A 19,834-nucleotide genomic window follows, 5' to 3' on the forward strand; every position below is an offset into this window, starting at 1 on the left:
GGGAGTAGTCAGCTAAAATAAAATAAATATAATGACAATGAGTTGCTTATTTTCATCCAAATTTGTCATGAGAAAGCAAAACATACACAGAAACATTTGTTTTAAAAATAATTAGTTCAGCAATTTACAGAATTTTCTCAAATGTAGTCAATTAAGTGTTTAATATCTGCTTATTGGTGTCTTAACTTGTAAAGTCTTGATTGTGAAATAACAAGGACGTTGAACACTGTTGCTAGGCAACTGAGGAACATGAACACCAAGCACAAGGCCTTTATTTCGCTACCCAGTTTGTAGAAGAGTCTTCTACAGACAACATAAAGAAAGCATGGCAGTATAAACAACACAAAAGTGTGAGGAACGTCAACGTTTCCCTCAGATATGTTTGTAAATTTCCCAGAAAAAGGTCTCAGTGAGCATTATCACTGTAATTATGGTTAGCATAGCATGCTAATCAAATATCTGTGAGCGCCGCCATATTGGGAAACATCAAATTTTTACTTTAAAAGTCACGAGTAGAACAAGTCTGGACGCATATGTATTATGATTGGGGAGTGAATTATTGAAATATTAAGCATATTATTTAATATTTTTGCTCTTCACTGGAGCAATGGAGCTTTTTTAAATATCTGAATGTTCCACCAAGAGACCACATTACATCCAAGTTGATATTACTTATAGGTCGACATGTTGGAGCTATTCAGGTTTGAATTAAACCTGTTCAATTCAAGTGATCAGTGAAAAGAAAAACAGTAATAACTTTGATAAAGCTGCATTGTGATTTCCACCATTTTAATAAAATGAAAGAAATCATGGATCCCAATTTAAGAACCAGTGTCTTATGTACAACATGGGAAAAGGATTATTCACAAAAAGCAGAAATACCAGAACAAAATCTCTTCAATACATCTTCCAGTCTCAACATAAAACAAAGAATCAGTCACCTCTACAAATATTCTCTGACAATAATATTCTCTGAGTCTATGATTAAGAAAAGCCAAATAAATACATTATACATTCAAATAAGTTATGAAAGTGTCTTAAATGAACTCAAACCATCAATAAATCAATAACACTACATTCACAATAGCAAACGACTTCATTACACTTCCAAGCTCCTACCCTTGGAAGGAAGTAGCAGAGATCAGTGGTGTCTCTAGTGTGTGTACATAGCTAGTACAGTTAACTGGCTTTGTTAATCTGCCAGTGAAGCCTAAGACATAACGTATTAAAAAATAACCAATTTTCACATCAATTTGTGCATTAGTTAATTTGTGTTTAACTAGTTAGCTTATACAGCTACTATTGTTTCTCATCAGAATGAAGAAATGCCCACATAACAACAGCAGTCACTACATGACCACAAGAGACAAACTACAAGTGGCACTACAAGTCACACTTGTCTCTTGCTAGTGTGAACATAAATTGCTACAATCCTTTCTCTAACTAGCATGAGACAATAAGCAATAGCATCTATGTAGCATGGTGATGAAACCAGATGTAGTAAAACAGATGTGTACTAACAAATGAAACATGTGTATTGAATTTATATTTTTACACATTACACATTTAGTGAGTGAGAGGATATGGAGTGTGAAAACCAAGTGTGAGATTTTGAGAGAGAAGTATGAATCCTTCAGTCTCGTGTTCATGCTCATGTGAGCAATATTTACACAATGTGTGATCACATTTGCAGTTTTGCACAAAAAAAAATACATTTCCTGTATCGTTGATTTTTTCAGACGACAAAAAAAAAAAAAAACCAACGGAAAAAGGATCACATTTCACTAGAATTCAAACATGCGTTACTTCTATTATGGTGTAAAAATGGTGTTCTGACACTTTTTTCCTGCTCGTTTGTTAGCTGTAATGGTCTGACTTAGTTCACCTATGATCAGATAGATAAACAAATTTGAATCTGTCCGAATTCCTTCAGGAGTGGGCAAGATTGTTAAGAAATCTATTGGGCGTGGGGGAGATTTGTTGGAATTCCTTCAGGAGTGGGCAAAATTGGTCAGATTTCCTTTGGGAGCTGGCAGGATTGGACAGAATTGTGTCAGCGGGAGAGATTCATATGAATTCCACCGGGAGTGGGCAAGATTAGTCAGAATTCCTTTGCGAGTGGGCAGGATTGGTCAGAATTCCTTTGGGAGTGGGCAGGATTGGTCAGAATTCCTTTGGGAGTGGGCAGGATTGGTCAGAATTCCTTTGGGAGTGGGTGAGATTGGTCAGAATTCCTTTGGGAGTGGAATTAAAATACCAAATGCACACCTCTAAGTCATGGTGCCTGTGTTCATTTGTACATTTAAGGCACTTGAAAACATAATGCTCTGTTGATCCAGAATGCACTTGATATGATATATATTTACAGCATTAAATGCTATAGACACTGTCAGTCTAAAGATGAGTCACTTTAGCATTTCCATTTCCTGCCTGGTGAAGATGATCCTGCCGGAAAAGACAATGGCTAGCAGGCTGAGGACCGATGCGCACACCATGTAGGCAGTGACGCTGCTGAAAAGCTGCACGATGGAGCCCATGAAGAGTGATGGTATGACCTGCGACAGGAAATATGCACTGTCCAGGATGGCGATGTCCAGACACATCCCTCTCTGAGACTGGTAGGAACCTGGCGATGTGTTCATGTCCAGGGAAACATGGGATTTAAGTGACGAGGAAACAGCGGGTTTGGTTGTGGAGGGTACTGCAGCATGGCCATTCAAACACCCGTTTGGGCTCCGGTACATGGCAGAAATTTGCTTATGAGCTGATCCAACCAGGTCACACCTGCTGGACGGGTGTTTGGGTCTACTGCTGGAAAAGAACACCTGAGTGGGGGGGAAAAAAAGACTGTTTATTCACATTTCCACATGTAAGTAATATGTGATCATGTGTGAAAAGGTACATTTCAACAGACGTCATGTCCTGAAGATGCACTTGTCTTGCAGCTCACCTGCTTGTCTGAGTGGTAAAGACAGGCGAGTGTGTACGGCAGGATCTGCAGAGTACAGAAGGTGTAACCCGTCGCTGCAGCCATCGCGGTCACCAGGATGACATTCTTAGAGACTGTCATTACGGCCGTGCTCAATGCCAGCAGTGCCAAGCTACTCAGATAGAGTACACGTGCACCAACACACGCCACCATCCGCTCCATCAGTATCGAGAAGGTCACCGAGGTCACACACTGCAGGAACAGGCCGAAACTGGCCACGCGCACACCTGAACAAATCAAACAGGTAAACCGATTACTCTTCTACACCTGTATACTGTAATGATTTATAATCTCACTTGTCATCAGGCAGCACAGGGAAGAGGAAGAGTTCGAGAGTCTGGTTCCTTTCACGGTTTCGCATTAGGGATCTAAATCTATATCTGGATTTTTGTAAAGGCATCCTCAAGATCTATAATAATCTATATTACAATAACAATAAAATATAATATACAAGTCTTTTTCATTAAGGGAAAAAAGCCATTTATTTTAAAAAGAAAAATGTAACTATATGTATTATATTTTTGGAGGAAAAAAACACCCAGATATAAATGTATTATATATTTATTTTCAAGAAAAATAATAATAAGGCAAGTTGATACCCTTTTAACTATAAAATGAATGAATGAATGAATGAATGAATGAATAAATAAAAAATCCATGCATCTGCTCAATCCAGATGTGTTTAATAAATTAATCAAACTACTCAATTATTAGACCAGTTATTTAAATGTGCACAATAATGTTTTGGCTATTACTTGGGGCCATAGCCCCCCCACAAACACATTTTTGTTAAATTTGTATGAGATTGTAGATGATATTGTTGTAGACATTCAATTATTTATTTCTAAATGATTGAAGTGACCAGTTAAACAGATTAATAACTATAAGGAGTCAGTATTAATGGACTGTGATGGCAAAACAATACCATCCTCGTAGCGAAGTCTCTCTGGAGAGCCTGGTTTAGCGCTGGGCACGCCGTCATACAATCCCTCCCCCATGAAGTCCGTATAAAAGAGCACAAATGTCATCAGAGCCATCCAGCTGCACAGCTCGGCCACAAACAGCCTAGCAATCACTCTGGGAATGTGGCTGCACAGTGACCGGAGTCTGGGCATGACTGCGAACAGGCTAACTATGGTACGCTTCAGCGTCTGCGCCCTGGAGAGCAACCCAAATGGCCAGCAGCACATGCCGTAGAAGTTCTGAGATCTCCTGGATGACTCTGTCACTGCCTCGGCCGTCTGCTCCTCTGAGATCAAGGTTGTTGTCAGGAGGCACATAAGGAAGAGTCCAGTGAGGAGAGCATAGATGAAGGCCTCCTGGCCTCCCAGGAAAGAGGATGCATCCAGACCTGTCCAGTCCACGGCTGGGAGCAGATACCCGATGCATCCTCCCAGGCTGAGCATGATGGAGTAGATGGAGAACGCCTGACGGCTCTCCTCTTCTCCAGGGTAGAGATCAGACACCAGCGCCTCCAGAGGGGTGAAGCAGGCCTGACCGCAGAACTGCAATACGCAGATGGACAACACCAACAGCAGAACCTCCAACCTGATACGAAAATTCGACATTGACCACCAAATATCACAGTAGCTCCTGGACAATTGGGTGCAAAAATATGTACACTCTTAAGACAAATTTAATTTCTCGAAACATTTAAAGATAGCACATACAGTGAGGCCGTAGAAACTTTTGCATGCAGGACAAAGTGATGGAACTTTTACCAACAAGATATTTAGCATGTTAGGGTTCAAAGACAGCATAAATATTAGAGTGCGTAAGTTTGCACACCCTTAAAAGGAAAAAAGGAATTTATACCAAAACTTTTAAAGATATATGCAGTCATGGGCATAAAAACATTTGCACTCGTGACTAGGGATGCATATACTATTATTGGGTATCAATCTGACACCTTGCTCATTTACTCATAGGAATGCGTTTACATGAATAGGTTACGTGAATGTACCAATGCTGATGCTGTTCGGAGGACAGAGAGGCGATCTGGGAAGCACGAGGAATAACCACAAGTCCAAGCAGCACACCAACACACAGGGGCCAGATGAAGGGGCGCCGGCGCCCATAACGACTCTTCCATCTGTCACTTGCTGAACCGAGCGGAGGGACAAATATTAACCCCAGTACAGGGCCCACACCTGCACAGCAAGGAACAATGTCAATGAATAAAACGTTAAAGATTCTGCATGAACATTTTCATCTGTAAATACACCCAAAGTAATTCAAATACAAAAGTTATGAGAGATCATTTCTCAGTGCTGTTTGTTCTGAACACATTTCCATGTCATAATGTTCATGAAGGCTATATTCATGTGGGAGTAACATTAATTACCAACTACTGACCTTTTTTAAAAAAAATAAATAGATAAAAATTGTAAAACAGGCATATTTCTGACAGCAGAAACATTAGCAAGAGATGTGCCAATGTCTAACATGAACACAGATGTATGCAAATTATATGAACAACAACAAAAAACAACACAATTGCAATCACAATTTTTATCTAATTACAAAATGGCAACATGTGAACTTTTTCAAGTTGGAATAACAGGAAGTTTTTCCATTCTCCTGAATTCTCCCACTTGGTCAAGAATGCTGCATTCATGTCATATGGGGAAAAAATGTCATATGGGAAAACCACCTTCTGACACTATATTGGAATTTCTAATGGGTAAATTTGGGAGCCTTCTGAGAGGACCAGTTTTTCCAAATAAACCAAACAGAAACAAGAACATAGCCTCAAAATAGGAATGTACAAATTGAGATGTGCTGATGTTTAACATGAACACAGCTTTTTACGAATGTCATTTAATACTAGATAGAAACCAAGCAACATTTAATAACATCTAGTAAAAAGTTGAAAAACAGGAAGTTTTCCCAGTCTCCTGTATTGTCCCAGTTGGGCAAGGATGCTGCATTCATGTTGTATGGGAAAAACCACCATCTGACTGGACAAAAACTGTACACGCCGACCACTAAATTGGAATAATCAAGTCGGACATATGCAAGCTTCCTGACAGGACTGATTTCTCCAACATGAACTCAATGTGTAAACTCTTTCAAGTTGGAATAACAGGAAGTTTGCCCATCCTCCGGAATACTCATTTTGTCTGGAATACTGTCATTTTGGAATACTTACTGGAATTTTTCTGCATTAACAATATATAGGGAAATCGTCTTCTGACTGGGGAAGAAAAAGCTCAAATTGACCTCAAATTGAAAAACCTTGACATCAACATCAATGCTGGAAATTCAAGTCGGAAACGTGGGCGTGTTCTGACAGCATAGATTTCTCCAACTAAACCCAGATGTGAGGCAAGTAGGAAACAAGATGGGAAAACCACCTTCTGACTAGTTATGTGGAATAACGTTCACATTGACAGGAAGGTTGGAATCTCGAGTCAGAAATGTTGGAAATGTTCTCCAACTAAACCAGGAAATTGATGACCAGAAACAAGAACATGCCATGTGTCCAAAAAAAACCCTCAGAGTTTTCAAATAAGAATTGGACCATCAGCTTCAGTTTGATTGAGATGATATGTGCCATTATGTATTGTTTAACATAAACAATGCTAAAGCATTGCTGAAGAACCCCTGCACTAGTGGGAACCTTTTGAAAAATTTCCCAAATTCCCATTTAATTTCAAACTCTCATGAGCTCACTCACCAAGCACCATGGTCATGAAGCGTTCCTGCACTCCGGCCTCCAGGAGCATGGGGGGAATGTAGATGGTGCTGGTGGCCATGCATATCTCCAGCCCCCACGTCAACACATTGACCAGGAACAAGTCCAAGAGCCTGTTACGCATGGTCAGAAGATCTAATTTTCTTTCACACTAATACTGCTGGTGGGTGAAGAGCGCTCCTAGTGACGATTTGATCTGGAGGTTCATCCTTGACTGTGAATCCTCCATGATGTTGCCTGGAAAACACGGTACAGTTATAGTCTTAACATCCGCTTCCACAGCTTTCATTGTGTAACTTGATCATGGATGTTTAGGATTAGAGTGTGTCACAGGTGTAATTAACTAACCACACCCTCAACCGCTTTGCATGCTTAATTGGGAAGTAGGTGGGAAGTAAAAAACAAAAAAAAAGGGATAATGTTACTTTACTTAAGTCTAATTTTGAAGTATTTTATTTCACACAATTACTTACATTTCAAAAGCAAAATCTCTGTCTGCTCACCATATTTACAATTTCATCGCTACATTTCTCCATAAATCATATATTTGTTTGGTCATTAGGTGACTTTTGAGCAGTTAAACATTAACAGATGTGACAGTGAGAATAAGACAATGTGTCTGCTGCTACGTACATTTTTGTACTATTAGCATTCCGCTAGTTTGTATCATTCTAGTTAACACTTGCGATATTATGTAAAAAACGGAATAAAAGTTGTGTCTTCATGTAATTTTGTGCAGATGCATGTTGTAGTATTGCGTTTATGCTGTCCATGAATCTGATTAATTTCTCATAGGATGCATTTGGGTGTGTTAATTAACCACTAATAAAGTGTTTAGATGACTGATTTTCATTGACTCAGCTCAAGCAGGCCATTCCTGCTGATTATATTACTACTTTCTACTACATTAAGGGTGGGGATCCTTATAGACTGTGGAACAGAAATGTACTCAGTAGGTCTCCACCAATTTATTTCACATTGGAGTACAACCATTAGTCTTTTTTACCATTATGGATGAAACACCCGTTTCTTTTAAAACCTCATCTTTAAATGTTTTTTCTACCTCCTAAAGAACCCTTGGACTTAAGAGAAAATTTTCAGAGTTGTTGACACCCTGCTCATGGGTTCTGAAGAAATTGTCAAACTAACATCTTGGTTTAAAAGTCAAGTCCTCTCTCATTTCAATAGGTTGTTGGTGAAATACACAGCATTCTTCTAGGGGTATTAGGAGTTCTCAGAGCAGCCATTGTAACAGATAGTTGCAGAGTGTCTTCTGTTTTAACTACAACAAATTAACCATTATTTAAGCATTGAGAAGCACAACTCTCTCCTTAATTCGTTAACATAAACACATTTGTAAGCATTCTGGTGTGCAAAACCCCCAGAAAATACATGTCTCTATCTCACACAGACAGACAACTACCAGGAAAGATCACACATTCAGATCAACCAGTGTTACTAGAGGTCATAAATTTACACAACTTGACTATCAGCCAGTGGGGACATGGGATGTCAAACCATAGACAAAATCTTATGTATTTAGCAACAGTCCTGTGCAAGTACCCTCGTTGGCGAACCATTTTCCAAAATTTGTCCATAGTTTAAACAAAACGCACTATTCTTTTAAAACATCATCTTTTCAACGTTTTTACCTCCTAAAGAACCATGTTTAGAAGGTGTGTAATAAATATTTTTTTCATTTCTTCAGACATATTGTCATCTCAATCTCCACAAAGAATAACGCCGATGGTTGGTTTCCATTTCAATAAAAAAGAACAACGGTATCATACAACATCGAGGGACTGTAGAAATTTTATACACATCACAATGTTTTCTCAACGATGTAATCAACAAATGTTTCAATTATTTCATGAACAACATTCTGTTCATTTATGTCCACAATTCTAATACATCTACCACATTCAATCATCATGTATTTTCTAACAGCATAGTTAAACAAAACGGAACGACCGCATTAATACATACACGTATCATAGCTAATGCACCATCATTTGATTCACTTTCTTAAATCATCCAGATTCACCTACACCATACTTAAGCTTCAAAATCAAACAATACTTACCACAAAAAGCAATTTCAGAAACAAATAATCACTTATACCACAAAATGTATACATTGTGTGTGGGTTAAAACTGTAAAAAGCACGGTTCACACCAAACTCTTTAACAAAAACATCTCCTAAGCATTTTCTGATTAACAAACCCATGAAACACATACCCATTATCTCGCTCTCACACACACTCACAACGTCCAGTAGCACACACACCCACATACTTAGGGATAACCCCCACCAACCCTGGTCATAAATTAGGTGCAACTACAGAACTGTCAGTCAGGGGAACATAGAGGGTGATATCATCAATCAATTTGATCGACAGTTTGATAAAAAGTGTATGATATAACTACCTTCATAGTATCAACACAATTTGCATTTAAGTGCCTGCAGGCCACAGGGTGTAACAGTATGCAATGTATCTAGCTAATGATTGGTCATATAAGAAACATCAGCTGTAATGAGAAATAATTACTCATCACCAGTGATGTGTGAATTGAAAACAGGTTGGAAACTTTGGTTGCTTCATCTTATATGACGTCTGAGAGTTAAACTTCCAATCACAGCCTTGCCGTCCTGAAACTCTGGTAGTGTGACATTCCTGTGGTTGTAAGCTGTAGTTTTTCTACTAATCCGCATTGGTTACCGTAATTAAAAGTTCACTGCAAGATGATATCTGAACAATGGGACCTATGCAAAGGCTATTGTTAAACTCGCTTCTGAATAACTAAAGAAACTAAGCCAGGGAGCATGTTTTGGAATTATGGGTAAAGCATTTCCTGTTAAGTGTCCCGATAGGTTGGATAAGTTATTGTGTTAACAATAATGCGCTCAATCACTCAATTGAGTAGCCACTACAAAACCTAATTTCCTTTTTGGGTAGCTACATTTTGAATAATCAGGGCTGTTCTAAAAATGTGCAAAATTTTAAACCATTGTACACTACAGTTTTTTTTGTAATGAATTATCATCAATCATTTATAAACGTAATAAGTATTACTCATTAAATTTTCTAATTATTATTATATATTTAATTATAGTTATTACATACATTATATTGTCTTTCATTATACAGGGAGTGTTCATTATTAAGTACATAAAGACATAACACATGTCTTTCTCACACCCTGGAATGTTTTTAAAAGGACAGTATTGTGTAAGTGTATTTAACCCTAAAACAGCACGACAGAGTGTTTTATTACTTTCTAAAAGTCCTTGGACCCAAATAATGTAAGTTTGTTAGATTGTGAAATAAACATTATAATAGCCATTAAATATTTTTTACTTGTAGATCCCTTAGATTAGTCAATTATGTCATTCATACTTTTTTCAATATTATTTAATTTTCGATCACTTTAGTGTACAATAGTGCAACTGTAAGTGTAGCTGGATATAATTAGCATACTCTTTTACTGAACATGATTAATGATGTAGAACCTAATCCATCCACAGAGCCGGTAAACAATCTAATGGGGTGTCACCAAGCAGCAAATCACATTGCAAATGAAACAATTGTTGGTGATGACACTACACTATAATAACAATACTAGAATCCTACATGTAACTGCGATCAATCACCTGAACAGATAATGCACAGCAAAGAGAACACACCTTGACAGAGATATACTGTATATACATGGTGCTTTAGGATTTGCTTAATATTTAAATGGTTCACTAAATAGATCCTACTGTTATGATTAATGATTCAGAAAAAGAAGAAGTACATTGAGTCACTGTAATATTGACAGTAATGCTGCCTTCGTCAACAGTCCCAAGGGATTTAGCAACTGGACATTTATTTCCTAATAAATTTCTTTAGTACTGTATGCACAAAGACATTGGCAGTTATTGATAGTAATGCATAATTTTTAAACATTTATGTACTCTGGTAATTACACCACACATAAATAGTAGACATTTTTCTTCTCCGATGCTGATACTGAAAACCTTGAATATCTGCGATACTGGTACCCATAAACATGATTTTTTTTTTTTTTTACAAACTACTTGGCTTTAAAATGATTTCAAACTAATGAACTCAAACAAAATACAGGATCACTAAAAACACAACTGTAGGAGCCATGCATGTAATATACTGTGTGTGTGTAAATAAAAAACATCACCTATAGTTGAGTCTGTAAATCTAGTTTGGAGAGAGGGTCAAAGATTCATTCTTTTTCTCCAATATCTGGATATTGGATCAGTGCCAACTCTAATAAAGTGTGTTATATTTTTCATTTTTCAGGTTCAAGTCCACAATGTGGTTTGAAATATCTCTGTATTAAGCGATAAACTGTTTATTTCCTAATATACCCTACACTGTAATGGACGCACAGGAATAGGTTGTTGTGTGATGCAAATCAGCACGTGACTGGTAAACTATTTTGTACATTCTAAATACGTTTTTATAACAAAAATATAAAATATCAGACTGGAAAAGTCTGGAGTGGATTCCTTTGGATCACCTTTTCGAGGCAAGTGTGCAAAGATGGCAGGAAGAAACACTTTTCGTTCACTTGACCGGTTCTGACATGATCACCTGCTTTGTTGTTGTTGTTTAGGAGAATATTGCTAGATTTCATAATGTATTTCCCCTCAGGGATCAATAAGGTACATCCATCTGTCCATTATCTCTTTTTTAGTAAATGGGTGCAGAAATAATTAGTTAGTGTTTAGCTTTCATAATAATAATAATAATAACAACAACAAATTAATAATAACAACAACAACATTAGCAGCAGCAGAAGCAGCAACAACAACAACGAGATGGTTGGTATTGGGTCAATACCACCAAAAAATTTTTTTGAAAAAAGTTGGATCAGGATCAGATCCTTTAACAAATGGCAAAAACTGGAATTGGAAAAATAAATTTTTGGAACTGGAAATTATTCAATTTAAAGAGACTTGACAGTTTCAATTTTCCTATGTTAGGACTAATTTTTATTACATTTATGTATATTGTATGTTATTAGATTTACAGTGATTTTTGTGTGACAGATTTTAATTGTGAAGTGCTTCAATTGAAAAAAAATAATGAAGTTAAAACAAAAACAAAAAATAACTTTTTTAAAGCTTTTTTTTTTTTTTTTTTTTAAAAGAAAAACAATATAGGATGGGTATTGGTATCGGCTGATATTCAAAGCTTCGGTGTTGACCTCGATATTGGAAAAGAAAAAGTGATCTCTCTAATAATAATAATAATAATAATAATAATAATAATAATAATAATTGTAGTGCCTTTCAGAGTATCAACAGCCACTGTACGGATGCATACAAGCCTTCAATATAGATAATAGTAATAAATATATATATTTAAAATTTAACACTGGTGCAGAATAGTCTGAGAAAAAGTTCATGCACTCTATCGTCTTCATAAAAAAAACCAACAAGAATACATCATGAATATATCTGTTGATGTGGCTCGTTTTGTTTTTAAAAAAATTTTTTTTTCCATGTCCAGTGAATACCTGCGTCCTCAGCAGTAAACAGTTAGTTTCCAGTGCCTTGTGTCCTTAATCAAGCTGCATTATAACAAAGCAAAAACTACCGTCTCTTCCTTATTGCATTCTGTTTACAGGTAACTTCCCTGTGACGAAACATTAATGAATAACGCTTATGAAAATTCTTAGTCATTTCTGTCACACTGCCGGGATTCGCTGTCCGGAAAACCGCTGGTGCGTTACTGCGTGGCTTTATTTGCACCAAAAAGTTGGCATGTGTTAACAGGAACAAGTGACTAAAAGGATCTCTAAAGCATACAAGCAGGAAGCTGAAAACTGTATAACTGCCACAGATGCATCACCACCCATTTAGTCAACTCGAGTCACACTGCTGTGCAAACACACATGGGTTACTATCATTCTAGATTAAAAAGTGTGTGTATATATGCCTGTGTATATAGACTGGTGGGATGTTTGCAGGTGTCTGAGCCACTAATTGCACACACTTACTTTTCTGCCAAGCCAAAAATTGGTATTTAAAGAACTCAGTGTAGGATGTATGGATTATCATCATTATTATTATTCAACAATGAAATGTAAAATGTAATGATTTATAATCTGGAGTCACTCAGAACAGGAAGGGTTCCATTTTGAGTCAGGTTCCTCTCAAGGTTTCCTCCTCAAAGGAGTTTTTCTTGTTTTGGATCTAAACCTGCATACATGCAGATTTCTGTAAAGCTGCTTTGTATTGATGTCTATTGTTGTTGTGCTGTTAAAGGAAAATCATCCATGATGATGTTTTATTCCACTTATACTACAGCAACTTGCCAATAGTTACATCTTTAAAATTTATTAAAGAACATCATGTCTTTAAAAAAAAAAAAAAAAGATTTATAGTTGTTCTCGTTTACGTTATAGCAACTACGTACAGTCAGCGTCTCTTTTTTTAGTTAATAATAAAAAACGAAAACAGCTTGTCGTGTTAGTGAGAAACTGTAAGTAAGAAAATCAAGGAAACTCTGCAACATGTGGAGGAGCTCGTGATTTTTGAAAATTATTGCAGATTTTGGGCAATCAGCCAAAGCCGTCTTTGATTCACGTGCGTCAAACATGAATACAGCTAAAACCGTCTCGTTTACCAACAAAGGTTACTGTGAAAGAGTGTGCGAAACTATTCTGTGCAACTGCAATTTCGGCAATTCAAGTAATATTCCGTAAAAAACTCCGCAAGTTCCATCGCAAACTTTCCATCTTCAGCATTTTTGGCTGAAACAAATCACAAACAAACAAACAAAAATCTCCACCAAATCATGTCCGGACTGCTAAAGCGTAAACTCATCTGTCCTCCTGACAAAGCACCGGCACTGGAGACTCCTTCTGTCGATATATACGAACAATTATACGTATATAACTATGTTCTTCTTTGTTAAATAATAAATGCGTTCTAAGCTTGGGCATTCTAAGGTTTAATAAAGATCAGAGCTTTCCTACCCTAAATCTTAGACAGGAAATGTGCTTCGGAGATTCGACACTAACGACATGGGCCAATCGGCTCACTTGGACAACTCGGGCTTAAAATCTTAAAAATAAGGGGTTAACATCCTGATCCTTCCCAGGCTGACAGACGTTTGGTCAAACACTTCTTATTTGCTTTCTTACATTTTGCCATTTGAACAGGCGGAATCATATCGCACCGATGGAAATGAACGTGACTTGGAGATTACTGAAATCACAGGAAATGCACGGTTGAGTTTTATTGTGGATTAGTAAAGCTAGGGGTGACGCAGACTAGGCTGAGAACTCAACACATTTGCGTAAATACAACACAGAAATGTTCAATAAGCTGAGACAGAAAAAAAATGGGAAAATGGCAAAACAAGGAAACGGTCTTTTATTATATTTATGTTTTTCTTGGGACGCACTAAAATACTAAGTTAAAATCAAATGGATTTTTTATGAATTTAAATGCGAAAAAAAAGTTAGCTATTGTACAGAATGTTCTCTAGAAAGTTGTTCTGTTTTCATGAAATAACATCGGGATCAATATTTACAGAAATAAACCTTTCGATTCGTTATATTCAAAATATTCAATATTCTTTTTTTTTATTATTGAAAGGCACCAAAGGTGATCATTAATCTACATTCTTCTGTATTTGCTTATACACATCTGGTTCATACATTTTGGCCCCACAAAATGATGTATGAAATGATGAGAAGAAAAAAAAACAGGCGGATGAGAAATATGAGAGCTGTAGATTTACAGCTCGTTTGCATGTAAATTTTTGGACAAATTCATGAACGTAACATACATGGACCAGGATCCTGGACTGGTCATGTAACTTTATAGAGAAGATCATAAATTGACTTAATTAAATATATAGGCTATTATAATATTCTCCATATGATTAAAATATAGAGTCAACACTCATCTTTTAATAGTCCTTATAGTTATCTACAACAAATAAAAGAAGAATTCACACACATTCTCCATGATTAAAATTGTAAAGTTTTCGAATATTATTTGGTTAAGTTTATAATCATTTACTCAGCACTTGGTAAAGACTTCAGTAATATACAATAAGAAAAGATTTTAAAAACTGCACATTTATCGTAATATTTTTAGCTCATTTATGCATAAATTATTTGAAAACATATCCAAATTTTTGTGTTTATATCACATGAATTTGGATTTTATCTAAATATCACAAATATTAATCTTTTTTTTTTTTTTTGGGGGGGGGGGGGGGGGTGTTAACAATAAAAAGAAGAAAGACAGACAGAATTATTAAAAATGTAGTTTTTAAAAAAAGATAAGTGTTCATTGAAGTCTGGAAGAATTATTTATTTATTACTGAATTTGGAATTTTGTGTAGAACGTTTATAAAGATACCTCGCTCATGCCGCTCTGACAACGGCACATAATCCAGACAGCAAAAGATAATGTTTTTTGTTAAATGACAGCATCACGTGCAAGTGATTTGGAGGTGATTTACATCTTATAGCTTCCCTGTAAGTATCCACACTGTAAATGAGAGCATTAAGTTACACAATAACTTGTTTAACCACAATTTCACTCAAATTAAAAAAATATACATATATACATATATATATATATACATATATATATATATATATATATATATATATATATATATATATATATATATATATATACATATATATATATATATATATATATATATATATATATATATATATATACATATATATATATATATACATATATATATATATATATATATATATATATATATATATATATATATATATATATATATATATATATATATATATATATATATATATATATATATAATAATATTGTGTCTCATTCTAGTTAAAAGCTAAAACAGAAATACACAATACGTACGTTCAGGTTCAGTGTGTGTTAAGGATCCTTATGTTCAGTCCTCTTCTCACGTACAGTGTGACACAGTGTGACCGGAGTTTCATCTCGAGAATAAACACAGCTGAAAGGAGGAGTCTAATAAGGAAGTCTGTACTACTGATGACGGAAAACAAAAACCCTCAGTGTAGTGTACAACCTGAAATTCAGCTTTTTAAATTGCTGACATTGAAGTATACGTCATTGCTCATTCACAGAACAAGAGCGCAGGAATATGAGAAATATGTGAAGAGGAAAAATCATGTAGAAGAGCACTGAGCTGTTAAATGATATTTTATTATTGAACATTTTTACATTATTATGAGATTCTTCCATAAATTATAAACTGCTCCAACATCAGTTTAATTTCTTGAATATTTTAGTTTACAAGAGAACCCAAGTTAACCAGCAGCCTCTAAGAATAGGACATTTCACTTTTTATTTTATTTATTTATTTATTTATTTTTAAAAAAAGTTTGCTGTTAAACAGGTTTTTTTTTTTTTTTAACTCAAAGAATTTGATTTCATATTTAACTTTCAAAGTTTCCGTTTAAGTTTCCATTCACAATTCTGGCACAAACCTCTCGTGTGGGCGGGGCTTAACAGTGATTTACAATCATTGGCTAGTGAGATTTGGAAGGACAAATGAGATTTTATTGAGACGTGAAAAGTAGTACACACAAGCAAATTATTATTATAATATTTTTTTTTCTTTAACATGCGCAAATATTAATGCAAAGTTACTTTTTAAGTTAAGTTTTACTTTTGCAAAATATGGGGGGAAAGTAATCGTGGCAACTTTATAAGTTTGGACACCCTTCACATCTCAGAACTTAAACTGAGAATTGTCATTAGCAATCGTCAGCTGATGACAATTCCAGAGCATAATAAACTCTCTGAATCTTCAACCCTTGTGCTAAAACTCAACACCTAAGCAGCTTCCCGAGGATCTGAAAATGAATCTGATTGATGCCTAAAATCAGAGGAAGGCTATAAAATGATACTGTATCACAGCCCTTCCAGCCACGTTTCCATTGTCCGAAACGTCATTAAGAAATGGCAGTCGAGGGGAACTGTGGAATTCAATGCAAAACCAAGAAAACCCTCAGATAGAACTGCTTGTATGCTGAGCAGAAAGGCAAAGCGAAATCCCCTGAGGAAGGTTTAATGGAGTAGTGCTGGAGCATTCTATTCTGCAGTGTTGCTTGCACAAACATGAGCTGCATGGAAGAGTCATCAGAAGCAAAGCTTAGCATCACAAAAGTCAGCGTCTGAAATAAGTAACACAGTATCTAGATAAACTAGAGGACTTCTGGAAACAAGTGCCGTGGACTGATGAAGTACAAAAGGAACTCTTTTGGTCAAAATCACCAAAGGTTTATATAAGGAATAGCATTTAACGGAAAGAACGCTTATTCCGAAGGAGGAGCTGATTATTAAGCATGGGGTGGACCTGTTACGCTTTGGAGTTGTGTAACAGCCAGAGCTACACGAAACACTGCACAGCAGGATTGAAGAATGGATTCCAGTAAACAAATCAACAAATCCTGGAAGTAAATTGTGGAAGCATAGTCAGTCACGAAACCGAAAAGAAATTGGCTTCGACAACAGCATGATGACCCAAAACATGAATAAAACTGGCAAACATATTGTAAGCAGTAACTTTCGGTTTAATGGATTGTGTTACGTCATTTAGAAAGCATCAAAATTTATCACGAGATGAATCAGTGGCTTTAAGCGGAGGTTGAGATCTGCTCTTACTTTCATTTTAGTCCCCCCCATTATAAATAAAATAAATGCAGTTAAATGAGTCAGTCTGGATGCAGTTTAGAAGCATCCTGCAAAGACCTGATCTTGGTGAACACATCTGCTTTTATTTCCATTACAACACTACAGCGTTCTTAAAATATTCGAACCATGCTCATATGTGGAGGGAAAAAAAAACCCCACCCAATATAAGGAAGAATTTAATTTGCATAAAGTTACCGTAGAATGCTACAGCCGTTCTCATTTTGCTGGTCAGTTTCACAGTTGGTTTATTTCTTGATGAGTCAGACGTGCAGCTCTTCACAAGGAAGTGGAGGGTTTGTTGAGAAGAACGGCTGACGAAAGAGGAAAATAAAGAGAGAGAAAACAACAACCACCCCAAGCCAAACATGTAAAACTTCCAAATGGCACTTTTATACACACTATAAAACATGCAAAACATCTACAAGTGACAGCGCAGCATTATTAAACTTCCCATTCCGACTTGTTGATTTATTCTCTATAACAGCAGTTTAACTGCTGGTCACGTTAATATCATAATATTAATATGCTCATTCCGATACGTTACCGTTTCTATAGTAACAGCTCTTTCACAGGGACTAACGGTGGACGCTCAAGAAAAACAGATTTTAAAAAATAATAAAAAGTGTGTAATCGTCAATATGGTGAAGCTTTCTGTAAGGAGACGTTTATGAAACATTTATGGAAGATGGAAGGAGTCTCCAGTCTCAGCTCTTTGTAACAGCAGGTTCTCCGATATGATGTCCGAACAAATTTTTTTTTAATCACATGACAATTTCTTTTTTGCTTATGTAGTTCAAGAGAGAGAGAGCGAGAGAGAAGGGGAAAAAAAAAGAGAGGGTGGTGAGGGAGCTAATGTTTCTAGTAGCTACAACTTAAGGCGGATATTCCTCAACATTAAACGTATTTCCCATATTAATAGGTAAAAAGTATAATGTGCCAGTTTTAAACAAATAAGTCATTATTCTGGTCATCTTATGCCAACTGCTGTGGCGTAAGAGGAAGAGTAGTAAATCCAGATCGTCACATCATTGATCATTTTAATTTTCCTATAACAGCATTCTCTTAAGTGTGTTACTCCTTAAATAGTGAACATGTAATATTATTATCCGAGCTCTTTCTGGTCAATTCGTTCAGCGGAGACAAATATAATAACGTTTTAATTAATCCACAGTTTGGATATTGTCGTCATTGTGTTTACAAAATCGCATCATAAAATAGACTTTTGTACCTCGTCATTTAAGGACAAAAACCTATGCAATCTGTACTGTGTATTATTTCCCTTCTCCCCCCCAGCCAGTTCCTGTGCACTGAACCCATTCAAACCAAGCGATCCGCACAAAAAAAAAAAAAACTTCCTCATGGATAGCTTTACTCGAGGAACTCGAGCACAGACACGCAATGTTTAACGGTCACTATAATCGTTACACGATACACATTTCCCAGATAATCAAGATACCTTTTTGACATTTAAAAAAACATAAATAAGTATCACTTCAATTGGAAGGAACTGATTTTAGGGTAAAAGTTTTGGCCTGAAGATTTTAAAAAGTGTTAACGTTAAATTATTTAAACGATTTTATCTACCTAAATTTGGGAAAGAGTGACGTCATGTGGCCACGAATGAACAGAGCTATACTCGAAGAAGGAGAAGGAGGAGGAGGAGGAGGAGGTTCCCTCTAGCATCATTAAGGGTTTCACAGCTTGTCTTTCAGACCAGGTCCTGACTAGAAACCGGACAGCATCGCAAACACTGTTCTCAGGTTCTACAGTGAACCTTTAATGGTTCTTCCCAAAAGGGTCTGAAACTCTGTCTCAGCTGACTTATTAACTTATTACATTAAAATTAGAAGATCTATTTATATCATTATTTTTTACTTGTATTGTTTCTTTTTAAATAGAGAACCAGATTCAGACATGATATTTAGATTCCTAAAAATGTTGATTTACCAATAAAAAGACATACATTTGTTTTAAAATCAAGATACATTTTTATTTCTTTTCTTAAAAAAAAACCCAAAAAAATTACAAAAAGTCTGAGGAGAACGACAGAAAAATCAATCAAACAAACAAAAAAAATTGTCCAATTTTTGGGGAGGGGATTTTTGAGGGTTGAAACAATTCGAGACAACACGCTCATCCAGAAGCCGGAAGAGTTTAGGGGTTAGGGAAGGGCGCGGTACGGGTAACACTCGGTGATGCCTGGCACAAAAATGACAGAACTGTGTTGTTAGGTTGCTATTAAGCCTCATGAGGAGTTCATGCACATGAACAGACTGTACAGATGAAGTAATGATCATAGTCCATCATGTTAAAGCACTGAAGCCGGAACGGGAACAGAGGCAGAGGGTGAACAGAACGTTACGAACTCCTCGAACTGGTTTAAACGGAACCGATTCGCTTCAACACCAATGAGGGGGAAAACAAGTTCCTCGATTTT

The 19,834-nt window shown here is 36.2% G+C and overlaps 1 protein-coding gene across 2 annotated transcripts; it reads right to left on the reverse strand.

Moving 5' to 3' along the window:
* Positions 1-245: 245 nt before the first annotated feature.
* On the reverse strand, positions 246-15,699 carry LOC108255092 (solute carrier family 45 member 3). 2 transcript variants are annotated; one of them, XM_017450754.3, is made up of 6 exons: positions 15,592-15,699; positions 6,669-6,923; positions 4,953-5,139; positions 3,915-4,537; positions 2,951-3,216; positions 246-2,825 (listed from the first exon to the last, which is right to left on the reverse strand). In XM_017450754.3, the coding sequence occupies exons 2-6, from the start codon at positions 6,808-6,810 to the stop codon at positions 2,406-2,408; spliced, it is 1,638 nt and encodes a 545-aa protein (XP_017306243.2). In that variant the 5' UTR covers positions 6,811-6,923; positions 15,592-15,699; the 3' UTR covers positions 246-2,405. The 2 variants fall into 2 exon arrangements, with proteins under 2 accessions (XP_017306243.2, XP_053530013.1); XM_053674038.1 differs by lacking the exon at positions 15,592-15,699 and adding an exon at positions 8,770-11,455.
* Positions 15,700-19,834: the final 4,135 nt, after the last annotated feature.

This window comes from Ictalurus punctatus, chromosome 21 (assembly GCF_001660625.3).
Source record: "Ictalurus punctatus breed USDA103 chromosome 21, Coco_2.0, whole genome shotgun sequence".
In the NCBI taxonomy this organism is placed as follows: domain Eukaryota; kingdom Metazoa; phylum Chordata; class Actinopteri; order Siluriformes; family Ictaluridae; genus Ictalurus; species Ictalurus punctatus.